This window comes from Rhipicephalus sanguineus, chromosome 11 (genome assembly GCF_013339695.2).
Source record: "Rhipicephalus sanguineus isolate Rsan-2018 chromosome 11, BIME_Rsan_1.4, whole genome shotgun sequence".
Classification (NCBI taxonomy): domain Eukaryota; kingdom Metazoa; phylum Arthropoda; class Arachnida; order Ixodida; family Ixodidae; genus Rhipicephalus; species Rhipicephalus sanguineus.
In genome coordinates, this window is record NC_051186.1 from 97,150,441 (window position 1) to 97,164,530 (window position 14,090).

General features: G+C 45.1%; 1 protein-coding gene and 1 non-coding gene across 2 annotated transcripts; both read right to left on the reverse strand.

Moving 5' to 3' along the window:
- Positions 1-1,454: 1,454 nt before the first annotated feature.
- On the reverse strand, positions 1,455-8,619 carry LOC119374155 (sulfotransferase ssu-1-like). Its single transcript, XM_037644221.1, is given in 3 exon segments — positions 1,455-2,076; positions 5,804-6,119; positions 8,610-8,619. Coding segments are annotated over 3 exon segments (948 nt in total).
- Trnat-cgu (transfer RNA threonine (anticodon CGU)) lies at positions 7,905-7,977 on the reverse strand. The gene has a single exon. It is a non-coding gene; the product is annotated as a tRNA-Thr (tRNA).
- Positions 8,620-14,090: the final 5,471 nt, after the last annotated feature.

Genomic DNA, 14,090 nt, shown 5'->3' on the forward strand with positions numbered 1-14,090 from the left:
AGGAACGTACTAAATCTTCTGTCCTAAATAATAAAAATTTTCAGCACCTTGGGTTCTAATCAAACAACCAATCAAGCAAAAGCTGGCTTTTCGCTCAAGGCAGCTTTTTTAGGACATCCATGACACATGACTAAAAAATAAGGTGGTTTGAAAGCAACAGTTAGCTTTAAACAAACAAGATTAGTACTGACTACACTACACCATGTGCTGACAGCTCGTTCCATTTCTTTTATATCTACAAAGAACATAAAATAAAAAGGAGAGGACTGACTCTGAAAGCACATTCATGAACACAGGAAACAGGAAATATTTATGAAGACCGCACAATAATACTCCCGATACGTCATTGCGTTTTCAGGTGTTTTTGATAAATACAATATATGCAAGCTCGTTTTGACAACGAACAGTCAAAACCCAACTAATGCGTGCAATGAAATTTTCGACGTATATTTGAAATCTCATTTCATTGCCTAATCACATAAAGACAGCAGCGTATCATCAAGAGGACAGATGCCCGCGTAGGAGCACTTCCTGATTTGTATCACTAATTTCAAACAATGTGAATGTGGAGTTTGCAGAAGTAGCAAAATTCCTGCACATTCGACTTAGTTCGGGTAACTGCAACGGAATGCGTGTAAACCACAGTTGCAGTTGTTATGTTGTTACACTTGGGAAAACATTGTAAGTACACTAGTAACAGTCGATGCGTAGGATTGGCAGATGCGACCACAACTTCTCGGAAACCACATCAATGCTGCAGTATAGGTGGGCAAGTTGAATTGGGTTCATAACGATGAAAAAGCATATATGGATTCACATCAAATGCGGTTGTCAGGGAAGGAGTCCTCTTTTTTAAATGAAAAAAAAAATCAGTGCTACGCTAGTTTGACAGAATTTTTTTTTAAAAATGAGAAACAATTTCACGGTGCGACGTTCTATCGCCCACGAAGATTTAATACATAACACGGTGTTCCACATGAGCAGATGTACTTATTTTTTGTCTTTCGGCAATGGTAGCGATAATAGCTTTGTGATTGATGTGTTAAACGTTGATTGGTTCGGTTACAAGCTTAGTCAGATTCTTTTGCAAGGTAAATTGTATACATGACCGTTGTTCAGTTGTTGAGTGAGTTGAAGAGGTTAGCATATCTTTACTTTAGTGCGCCATTTTTCGCGTTCTGTTGAGGTAATTGTGTTAATAGTGCGAACCGAAAGACCCGCCCCAGTTGCAGCACATGACCAGGTCAAATGGTACTGATAACTATATAACAAGAATTGCATGTTTCTACTTTAACGACACCCTTCACTCCGCCCTATTAAACGGGCCACTTTTATGTTTAATTGGAACCTTTTATTTCCTCTTTATTACGAACCGTCGTTGAATTGTCATGTTTATTATATTCACTGTTGATGTCTTGCGTACTGCAAAGAAACCTTTATTCCGTATCAGAGTGTCAAGGCAGTCCGATGCCGTTCCACAAATTCATAACATCGCTTCCAGCAGTTTTAGCAGCAATGGTACTTTTCATGCGAGTCACCTGGTCAGGCGTGAAATGATTCCGCCAGTCACCCACTACTCCCTTCCGTACAAAATCTACGGTTATGGGTTTGTTCATAATTTCTTCCCCGACTGCCGCTTCAATCACCTTTATCTAGCGCGGCTTCTTATCCTCAGAGATGGACTTCATGCGTTTTTGCAGTTTCCGGATATCTTCGTTCACACTTTGCTGCATAGCTTTCAAACTTGTGTTGTTTGCGAGATGCGAAAGCGCGCACTTATTATGCCTTAGCTCACAACTATACGCTTCACCGATAAAGTCCGCAATCCTCATGATCCATCCGGCAGTGTCCTTCTTTAGATCCTCGTAGGTCACAAACAGGACGTTGTGGTCGAACCTCCGCTCGTACCAGGACAGAACGTGCTCGAAGTAGTCCCCAAAGTCCACATGACCTTCGAGGAACATGTCGAAGAATTCGTCGAAAGTGCCGTCTTCAAAGCGATACTCTGGCAGGCCCTTGGTGTGGTAGTAGTAGGAGACGCAACAGTCGTAAGGATTTCTGGTTACATAGATGTACCTTCACGTGAAAAGGCCAAAAAGTGCAAATATATTCACGTAAGCTTGTACACAAAAGAAAAAAAAATTGGTCCGCTACTTAGCCGTTGGACGACTGCCAAGCAGGCAAGACTAAGTTTCATGAGCATCCTCAGACCTACCATGCCACTGCAGGCAAAAGCCTCCGCCACGTTACTCCAAATAATCCGGACCTGTGCTTGCTGCGGCTACGTGTTTCCTCAAACTTCTTATTCTCATCTACCCACCTGACTTTATCCGTCCCGCTGGATTGCTTGCCTTAACTTGGAATCCCCATTGTCGCTCTCAATGACAAGCGGTCAGTTTTCGTAAACCTCAAGGCTTTTGTAAACCTCAAGGCCGAATCCAAGTGCCAATAAGATGTAGCTGTAATATGCCTTTCTCTTGAGCTGTACTGGTCAACTACCATTCATGATCTGAGAATACCTGACAAACGCGCTACATCCAATTGCCATTCTGCTAATTGCTTCAGTATCATGAACCTTTAGGTTTGCACACCATGAGACTTTGGGTTTTCTCCACTCCGATTTTGTATTAACGACATGCATCCCAGCCCCAGCACTTGCAGCGATAATTAGCCGGTCTCTGTACGTACAGTGTCGTCCATTCCTAAGGGGTATGGTAGGGTTGATCGAACAAAAAAAGTGATTTTCTTTATTTCATAACTAAACAGTAACACACACTCTGAGGAGCAAAACCGTGCATTAGCTAACGCTTAGGAGTGCTCCTAGCCCTTTAAAAATAACGCCAACGGCCGCACCTCCTAACGGATATCTGGGCTCTTTTCCAGCACTCATTCTAAAAAGACAGGGCGTGCAAACACGGACACAAGAAAGAAGTCAGAATGAATACTTACCAACTAGCTCAGCTCTCTGTTATTCTAAACTTTCCAGCACTGTTTCTGCGTGTATGCATTTTATATATAATAACAATGGATAGATCGGTGGAATATATTCACTTCCTGCCATTTTCCTAATTTCTGATCGCAAATTTTCCCACCAAAATGCTCTTCTGGCGTAAATGTTGATATACGTTGTGAACGCGTTTTGTGCGTGTTTTTGAACATTAAATCGTCATTTTCTTGTGATCACTTTTCTGAAATTTTCCGAACTTGATGTACCTTTTCTGAACAACTATACAAATGTTCGCGCTAACACTTCCCGAGATTACGTTTAAATTTCTACCAAATAGTCTGAACGTAAGAGTTTTAAAATCTTTTAAGTTATGATTAAGAAAAAAAGATAAATTCGAGTGTTTCCCTCACGGCACGTGACAAGCAAGGACAATATTTTGTGTTCTTGTGACATAAATGCAGGGGCCCGTTTTTGATACGTTATGCTTTATGCTAATAATATGTTGAATAAGCGTGTCAAATTTCACGGTCATATTGTCTTGGTTTTTTAGGAAAGGCACGTTTATTTTGTGCAGCAGTCTGAACTTCGGTACTCAACCAGAAGTAAGTGAGAAAAGCTAGAAAGTCAAAATTGCACAGACTGAAGACCACAAACCCTCTTATTGAGCACGCAAAATTTCAGAACAAGACATGGCACAGTTCCTGAGATATAAAGCGGAAACCAGGACAACATGTTTACCCTACCATACCCCCTTAATATGAAGATTTGTGGCCGCGCTCATCGGAGCGCTATTGCATCCGGCAAAGTTGCGCATCGAATCCAAGCGGCTCAGGCTCACATAAGCACGCCGCTTTTGCTGTAATACAGCAAAACGTGAGCGGCGTCACGTCCATGGTGGCTACTATAGAGCCTGCTACAACGCTGGAGCGCTTTAGCAGGCTCCAGAGCTGAGGTCCCAGCGATGAGACCGGAATGTGCCAAGGCTAATTGGGGCAGGCTTCATTCTTGTCGCCACTCTTTGCAGAAACAGGCACGAGGGGGGAATTTCGTCACGTCGTCGGCATATTCGGCGGATGAAGTTGCTCACGTGCAAATTGTTCAAGAGGTCTTTAGTGACCGCTTCTTCTTCCTTTGTTCGCTTTTCTTTGGAGCTGCAGATGGTCTTGTGCGGGTCAAGGGCGTCGCGACAACCGATGTTTTGTACAATTGGTACACGAGAAGCTTCAGCCTCCGAGTAGGCCAACGACGTGACGACCAGAGGAATTCTCCCCTCGTGCCCATTTCTGCAGAGTCGGGCCAACAATGAGGCCTCCCCCAAACAACACTACATCATCGCGGCCCGATGCCTACAGGGAATCAGCAAGCAACTGGCGAGGGTGTTGGGAAAGGAGCGTATCCGAGTTGTGCAAAAACCCGCGTCAATACATGGGCGACTCTTTCCTAGGACAAGAGACCGGCGGCCAAAACAAAGATCCCCTGTGCTAGCCTACAAAATTACCTGCGCTGATGCCGTGACACTCCCATCGGCGAGACAAAATACTTACCGGAAAGGATACGGCAACACCAAAACGACGTACGTAGCTTCAATGCAGCACGAAACGCTCTCGAAGAACACAGCGAGAAGCTGGACCATCGCGCCAACTTCGATGCCGCCCGGGTCATCGAAACGGAAGGTTGCCGCACCAAAAGACAATTATTACAATATTGGCATATTCAAACGACATCTGAAAACATTAACCGGTCAACAGGGACACTGCCGAGCGTGTATATACACGTTCTCCGCCACCAATGGAGAAGACAACCAACTAACAAGAGCGGCGGGGAAAACGACGGTGGAGGGGAAGACATCAAAAAGCGCTAGCCTCGGAGCCGGCTCGGCCAAGCAGTCACCCCATGAACAAGAGACCGAATGGTTTTCGAAACGTAGGCTCAGTTTTTCAAAATGAAAAAAAGCTAAAGATAAAACGTGGCTGAAGAGACCTTTTATTCTGACTCTTTATGCTTCCATTTCCAACGAATATTCACTGCATGAAATAGTACAAACACTTCTCATTCTATGAAGTTGTGTAATTCCTAATGAGGTTACGCCATGTATATGTTCCATTGGTCTTCCATATTGCAAGACTTACTACAATTTATTTTTGAATCATTCTTAATAATCACTTTAAAAGGCGTAGTCGTCATCAGTAAGCGGTAACAACTCTCTCCTTTAATTTGAAATCCACAAAAAAGGATATCGCTGCAGTGTTGTTTCGTGAGCTTTTGCTAATTATGTTGGCAGGGAAATAGCAAGTGACATTTAGCTACTCTTGTCCGGCTGCGTATGAATTAGTACCGTTCCTGTCCTCTTTCAGGGATAGTTCCAGTCATTTTTTATTTCATGAAAACCTCGCGAGCTAGAGATAACAGTTTTTACATAAGGAGTTTTAACTTGCACGCTTGACATAGACCAAATTTTTATGCACGCTTTCTATGATGCACTACTATCACGGACTTTGCAGGCGCATTTGATATCTTCACAGGATAGAAGGCTGCGCAAGATGGTATTGGTTGATTTTCGAACACCAGAACACCCGAAAACGAAGACGAAGTGATTTGCCTCTAGTGAACTTGTTCATTGTTCGTCGTTCCCGAGCGTTCTATTGTTGAATGAAAATGAACGTTTCGACAAAATAATCAAGTGGACATAATTGGAGGGTGGTTTGAGGTGGCTTATCTTTAAAGCTTTCCATTATAAAAACTGATGCTCTATACCCTGGTGTTTTGCTCTGTGCACGGGTGGGGGGGGGGGGGCATTTCACGCGCGTGCAAATGCCATCCCGATATAATATAAAAGGGGATCAAGTGCGATCATACTTAGCCTCTTTGGAATAAGGGTGCAAGTGAAACGGCATGTGAGTTTTAATGGCTCCCGGTCTAGGCATGACTCTCGCTGACTCAGCACCCTGCAACTCCAGGAATGGCATGGCGTTACTCTGCTCGAGCAGGCCTCTCGGTGGCGGCCGGCTGTTGAGGATGTTGTACACTATGTGCTGTATCCATGTTGTTCCGCACTTTGGGTAGCTTACAATGAAGATGTCGTCCGGATGTGGCTTATATCTGAGAGCCTCACGGACGAATTCGTCGACGAATGCGGTGCTGACGACATAACCGTCGACCTGGCGATACACAGCTGCGTGTCTTTCTCTTCGCTTTCTAAATTCACTTTCTTCCGTTACCTGTAACAATGCCATCACGTCAGAGTAGGACTTATCAACTGAAACTGAAAAGAGCAAATTTTGTAATGTTGAACCGCAGTGGCTCTTCAGCTTGATGTGTAATATTTTGCCACAGCATACATGAGATAAGGTAGCAAAGCAAGTAAAGTCTACACCAGTGCACTTTCAGAAGCACGCCACCCGATAGGTAATACATCTCGGCAGCAGCAAATACAGATCACAAATAACAGAAAGAGCTAACAAACTGTGCCACCTACAGTTGATAATATTTTTTTGAGCTTGAATGAGCAATTCAAAATGAGCTATTCACGACGACGCTATTGACCAGACTAATGACGTCAATTTGAATGCCCAATGAATACAGTTGTTATGCATGTTTCAGGCTTTACATCACTTCAAAAAGTACGAAAGCTTTTCGTGCGCTTAATTTGAAGAAGTATTGTTCGGCGCGAAATCTCTTTAAAATTTACACATATATTGTACCGCGTGCATTAAACGAAGGTGACACGTTCGCGTCACAATCGCAAAGAAATATCCGCTTCACACTGTCACACCTTCAATATATAGTGCAATAGAAGATATTGACTTTCTACTCAATAAATTGTGTTGATATATGGTTTTCCTGGCTGTTGTCTTGTTAACACACTCTTTCATTTCCTTGGTGCAATTGTGCCAACAGTTTCTTGAACCATCCTAATCATCCACCACGAAATAACATTTTTCTTAAAGTGGTCAGTGCGTGAACTGCGTAAGCGCACAATGGCACGCGTGTGAGTGTCACGTGTGAATTGCGCCACGTGTTAGCAGTTTAAAGATGCCCATCTAATACAAAGTGCTCAGCCATCACTGATCATCATCAGCAGCAGCCACAACATCAACAAAGGGTTCAGCCACGCTGGTATTACCTTGGAAACGCATAGTGGACACTTTGTCACTCCTGCTCGTTGGGCTAGTTGGTCACGCATTTGTGAATGGGAAACACAGCGTAAAATGAGACGCAGCACCCTTTATATTGTCTTAAAGCAATAAAACCTTCAATAGTTAGTTAATGCTCATCCTTTGTGTTCGTTAACTTGTGCTACGTATTCGTTAGCGCTGCTCTTCCTACTACAGATTTCTAACTGTGTTTGCAGTAGAAGACCCAAGGGTGCTTACAGCTACCGCTCTCACTCGCACAGATGATCCTCCACTCGCGGGACGGTGGAGCGAAGCATGGCATACGAACGAGAAGGCGCTGCGAACTGGGCCCAATAGGTCTATCGCGTTGCTTTCTGAAGCGCGACGCTTAAACATCTTCGAAGTTTTTCCTTCATGGAATATCAATACTCCTAAAGAGACCCACTAGTATATCCTACGTGCACTAGCCGTCTAACGACGCCCTCCTTACATCAAAATGTTGAAAAGGCACTCTCTGAACAAAAGCGCCTTTGCGGGGTTTAATGTGCTCATGTGACCTTCTTTTTTATATAACAAAAAATAGGTGTGAATCTAGAGGAATAATTTTGTCAGGCGGATCAATGAGTGGTATTGTCAGTATGATAAGTAATTTCGAGAGGTCAATGCCGAGTTTGAAACATACATTGAGAAATGTACGCTTTCTCCGAACCTCAGTATTCTAGAACGATTACGGAATATTAATGAGGACTAACAGACAATAATGCCAAGGAAAGTATAGGGGATGTTATTAGTAGTAAATGTAAGGTAAATGTGAAGAAAGAAAAGTGGACGAAAAGATAGCTTGCCGCGGGCAGGAACCGAACCTGCGACCTTCGAATAACGCGTCCGATGCTCTACCAACTGAGCTACCGCGGCGGCCATCCCCCCGTCCGCTTTATAGGGTATATATGTGCATTTAAACGTGGGAGCGTCAGTCAGCGCCGCCAGTAGCCATGGCGGCGAGTGTGGCTACAGTACATCCCCTATACTTTCCTTGGCATTATTGTCTGTTAGTCCTCATTAATATTGCGTATAACAAAGGAAAAACGAGCCCTTAATATTAACACTTCTTTCCTTCATTCATAGCAGACTCTGGCAGACTCTGGCAGACTTGTTGCTTTCAGGTAGTATGCGAGGGATTATTGGTCGGCTGCTAGCTCGTAATAAGTTCACGTGCTACGTGACGCCAACAGACAGAAAAAGAGTGTTCCACACTCGCCGTCATGGCTACTGGCGGCGCTGACTGATGATCCCACGTTTAAATGTACATATATACCCTATAAAGTGGACGGGGGATGGCCGCCGCGGTAGCTCAGTTGATAGAGCATCGGACGCGTTATTCGAAGGTCGCAGGTTCGGTCCCTGCCCGCGGCAAGCTATCTTTTCGTCCACTTTTCTTTCTTCACATTTACCTTACATTTACTACAATCGCAGGAAGTCGTCGCGGTTAAAAAGTCCGCCTTCAGGAAACCAACGTAATTCTGGTATCGTTTTATGCCAAGCCGCACGCTGGCTCATCTACCCGATTAAGATAGGAATGGATTCACTTCCTTCGAACTCGGGACTCAGGGTGTCCTATATTAGTCGGTGGCGACTTGGAAGATGGACTTGGAGCACTTACTGGCATGGTATTGGCAGGCTATAGGACACGCCGGGTGCGAACAATATTAGCCATGGAGGTACTCTGAGCCCATGGTACTGTGAGCCGTTTTCCGTGTTCTCCTACTTATGTGAACAATACTGCCTCTTTGGCTTCTTTATTTGCTATTTGCTTGGTCCGTGCTAGAACTTTTTCATGGTTTTCTAACAATAGAGTTTGCCCAGTTGAAGTTCAACTCTTGTGCGGCTTTCTGCAACATCTACCGGACACGCCAGGAGGATATGTGCCATATTGACCGCGGAATCATGGCGTCAAGTGAGACTTTACCAGGAACGCCTCAAGGTCCGTTGCTCGACTTCACGTGACGACCGCCGCCAGAAGCAGATATACGCCGACTGGATGAGGGTAGCTAACCAGCATGCGGAATTCATATGGAGGGTAAAACTTCGAGAACTTCAACCATGTAAGAGGAAGATTATTTCTACTGTTTCACCGCAAAATAACTTGCTAGTCCCTGGAGGAGCTGCCTTAGATGATAGTCACTGCAAAACCCTAGCCTTAGGTCCCAAATACTGTTTTAAGCCGAACCTGACACCAATAGACGTTTTAAGTTTGCCGCGTACAATCACTAGACTTGTTTCTGAAGAAGAGCGTTCCCACTGCATTTCAGACTGCGTTGCTAGCATCAAGGGTTCTAATATGCATCTTAAGTGTTCTGATCCTATCCGGCCTTTAGTTAATTACTGTGTCGAGAAGAAACTCAGGCCAGTAATTTCAGATAAGGAAGGGTATTTTGTAATTATGCCGGACAGTTTGTTCTCAGAAGAAGCATTAACAGCCATAGAAAATAATTTTAGGACGGTAAAACTTAAGCCATCGGTAGTTAGGCAACATGCTGTCGACCTTTTGTTAAGACATAATCTTGAGAGAATAGCTTGTAATGTCAAGAAGGCTAAATCACTTACTTTAGAATTGTTTTTTTCAGCCAAAACACATAAGAACGAGATCCCATTTCGAGCAGTCGTTGCAGAGCAAGGCACCTGGCAAGTCGCTGTATCTAGTTATTTGCAGAACTGCTTAACCTCTTTGAGTTTTTCAGACTCTTTTCGTATGCGTAATTCTCAGGCGCTAGTTCTGTTCCTCTCAGAGGAGAACTCCGGCTGTTGTAAAGCTTTTAGTATGGATATTGAAGGCCTGTATTATTCTTTGCCGCATGAGGACTTGTTAAATTGTGTTATTGAATGTATTAACGAACAAGCGCACAAGACGGTTTTCACCGATAAATGTGGTGCTTCTACCGGGGCATTTCTAGAAATCCTTTCCATGTATTTAAAGTCGACGCTTGTAGGTTGGAAGGAAGGCGTTTATGTGCAGAAATCAGGGATATGTATTGGTTCTAAGGTTGCTCCGGTCCTTAGTGATTTATACCTTAGCAAGATTAACAATCTTTTGGAAGGCGCCTTAGGTAATTCGGTTATTAGGGTTTTTGGTTGTGTGGACGATTACTTGATCTTTTGTAGTGGTGAGGACTTTGAAAAGGTGGTAACTTCCGTGAGCGAAAAATATGACTTAAATGGAGGTGGGCTGAGATTTACTAAAGAGGTACGTCAGAATAATGGAATACAATTTCTAGACATTTCGTTAACGTTCCAGAAGAACCACGTGTGCTGGTAGTATTCTCCTAGATCTTCGAAACCACTATTAAATTTTTCGTCGAAGCACTCGAAGGTTGTAAAATACGGCATCGCCATGTCTGGCCTTAAATCAGCCCTCAGCAAGTCGTGTGAGCACAAAATGAGTGATAGCTTTAACGCACAGGTTACGCGTCTTTTAGATGTAGGGTATCATCGTGATGCAGTGGCCACGGTCGCTGAACGTTTAAAGAAGTCTATTGTGTTAAGTCCGAGCATGGTTGCAGAAAGCGATAGGAAGAAACGTGTCGTAGGTATACCGTACATTCATTGCGTATCTCACAGGCTAAAGAAAGTAGGAAGTAGATACGGCGTTAATGTTGTTTTCACGGCTGCCAATAAGCTAGGTAAGATTTGGGCCGCTGTGCAGAGGAAGAATGAGCGAGTAAAAGACAAGAAGCGGACTGATATTTGTTTCGTAAAACACACCAACAAGTTCACTGATTGCCGTACGAGTGTGGTGTATAAGGTCCCTTTCAGCTGCGGCCGCTTCTACGTAGGACAAACGGGCCGATTCATTAACGAGAGATTGTTGGAACATATGAGATCGCTAACGGGAGGCTCACCTTCTGATCTATCTTTACATTGTCGAGATTGTAAGTGCATGCCAAAATTCGATGAATGCGCAGTGTTGTACCGTCATAGAAATGAAGAAACGCGCCTGATGATTGAAGCATGGCATGTCGAGAATAGTGGTAGCGCATGCGTGAGCCAACCGTCGATTAACTTGCGTAAAGATGAAATCAAATGCCTCAACAGTTATCTTCCACGTAGACCGCCACGCGTACCGGATTGGTAGGTTCGCCGGTTGCATGGGCATGCGCAGATAAGTTTTCGTGCCTTCTTTCTTTTCAGCCGTTGTGCGTCTCTTCAGTTGTTAGTCGGCGTTTGTGGTGTCCTGACTTCTTTCTTGTGTCCGTGTTTGCACGCCCTGTCTTTTTAGAATGAATACTTACCAACTAGCTGAGCTCTGGTATTCTAGCCATGTATGTGCACAAGGCATATAATGAAGTTAGCCACAGTGCCATACTTGCCATTATGCGTTGCGTGGGACTACCCGAGCGCGTGTGCACCTTCGTACACAGATTCTTGACTCAACGAACGTTTGCTATTCGTGTGGCGGGAAACGCAACCGGCACCTTTAACTCAAAACGGGGAGCGCCACAGGTATCAGCACTTGCGCCATTGCTCTTTAACCTGGCAATGCTACCCCTCGGATGGGCTCTGGCAGCGATCTCGGACGTGTAATACATCATATACGCCGACGATACTACAGTGTGGAGTGTTCACAACGACATTCAACGACAGGAATCGGCCTTACAAGAAGCTCTTAACACAGCCGACGAGTGGTGCAGATGCAAAGGATTGACCCTCCCAACAGACAACTCTCTACATGTCGGTTGCCAACAGCTGGGGCCGGCGACGACTTGTAAACACGCCTATTCAGCTGATATTATCTGGACGTCCTCTTACGCCAGCTCCCCAGCTACGCATATTAGGCGTTGTCATTACGGCAAATGGATCTTCAAAAGCTTGGATTCGCGAAATTAAGCAACAAGCGCACCAGGTGCTCCATCTGATACGACGAATCAGCTCCAAGGCTGGAGGTGCCCGCACGAAGATTGCCCGTTTACTTGTTCGAGCAGTGCTGCAGCCTCGCCTTATATATTCGGCTCAATTTCAGCACCATACAGTGAGAGATTGGGCCCGTTTAGAATGCATCAACAGTGAAGCGATCCGCGTCGTTACCGGGCTTCCACGATGCACACCTATCCCGACACTTCAGGAAGAGGCGCAACTAAACACCATCGACGAATTGATTTATCAACGCCGGCAAGCAAGGGAACTCAAGCCGTCATTTCTACCACCTGCTGCTGACTTAGAGGCATATATGGGCAATCCAGTGTCTGTCTCGCCACCTTCAATAGTAAGCCTTCCACCGTGGGATCACCGGCAAATAACGAATAACAAACCTATCGGCCGCCTCCGAAATCCAGTCCCTCGTCCAACGACTACCTTCCGGCGCCTCATTGAAGAAGCAGATGCCGCACTCACGACAGGATCACTGGCAGCCTATACTGATGCGAGCTGCACGGACACGCAGGTGGTTACGTCAATCGTGGTGCCAGGGCACCAAAACCTGTGTGTCAATCGATTGTACCTCCTCAGAGCTCCGGTTCCATCGGTCAGTGCTGAACTTCTGGCAATACGATACGCAACAAAGTTCTTGAGCGCGGCTTGCGCATCGTCTTCATCCTTTACTATAATACGCACCGACTCTACATCAGCGATAAAGGAGCTCCGCAAGGTATATAACGCGCACACTTTCGCAAGCGATATACAGCGTATAAGTGCACAGATGCCTGGCCAGGTAAGGATAGAGTGGGTACCACGGGACACCATTTCTGCTCACATACAAGCTGACACCGCCACCCACAGTGAGCTGCCACGTACTCTAGAAGCGCCTTTCCCGAGTCATCCCCGGGCTGAGTTCCTCCACCGCCAGGAGATTCTCCGCCGCACCACACAAGATTTAATTCCACCGTGTGGTTCAAACCTCCCAGGCGGGCTTACCCACCAGAAGGAGGTGGTGTTGCGGAGACTTTGTGTGGGGGCGGCACTTACTCCGTCGGTCACATATGCTTAGCCACAACATCTGAATGGACCATTTGGGGATACTTGCCCATTCTTTACCACTGAAGCGTCCGTGGTTACAATGAAGCACCTGTTGTGGAAATGCCCTGGCCTAATCAGATACGGCGGCGTTACCTGAGAACAGTGGGCCTTCATCCGACAAGACCACCGGATTATGATTTGTCGCTCTATGGGCCCCACCATAGAGCATTGTTGATGTATATTGCGGAAGCCGGCCTCTACCTGTATATTTAACTATGTATGCCGTTGGGCAAACTCTCGAAATAAAAAAAAAACTACTAATACCATCCCCTATACTTTCTTTGGCATTATTGTCTGTTAGTCCTCATTAATATTGTGTATAAGAAAGGAAAAACGAGCCCTTAATATTAACACTTCTTTCCTTCATTCATAGCGAGGGTCTCGTTCTGGCAGACTTGATGCTTTCAGGTAGTATGCGAGCGATTATTGGTCAGCTGCCAGCTCGTTGTAAGTTCGCGTGCTACGTGACGCCAACAGACAGAAAAAGAGTGTTCCACACTCGCCGTCGTGGCTGCTGGCGGCGCTGACTGACGCTCCCACGTTTAAATGTACATATATACCCTATAAAGTGGATGGGGGGATGGCCGCCGCGGTAGCTCAGTTGGTAGACCATCGGACGCGTTATTCGAAGTTCGTAGGTTCTGTCCCTGCCCGCGGCAAGCTACCTCTTCGTCCACTTTTCTTTCTTCACATTTACCTTATATTTACTACTAATAACATCCCCTATACTTTCCTTGGCATTATTGCCTGTTAGTCGTCATTAATATTGTGTATAACAAAGGAAAAACGAGCGCTTAATATTAACGGTTCTTTTTTTTCAGAAAGATTACGGGCAACACGAAAGGGCTCGATGTCGCTATAGCTTATCGATAAACATTGATGTGATTTAAGTCGTTATCATCCGTTATTTTTTTATATTTCAAAATAAGACGTAGTGCCTGCTTGTGCCACATATATAAATACCGTGGGCTTCAATTTTGCGGTGCACTGTCGACGAGCGCTAATGTAGAGCCAGTGGCGGT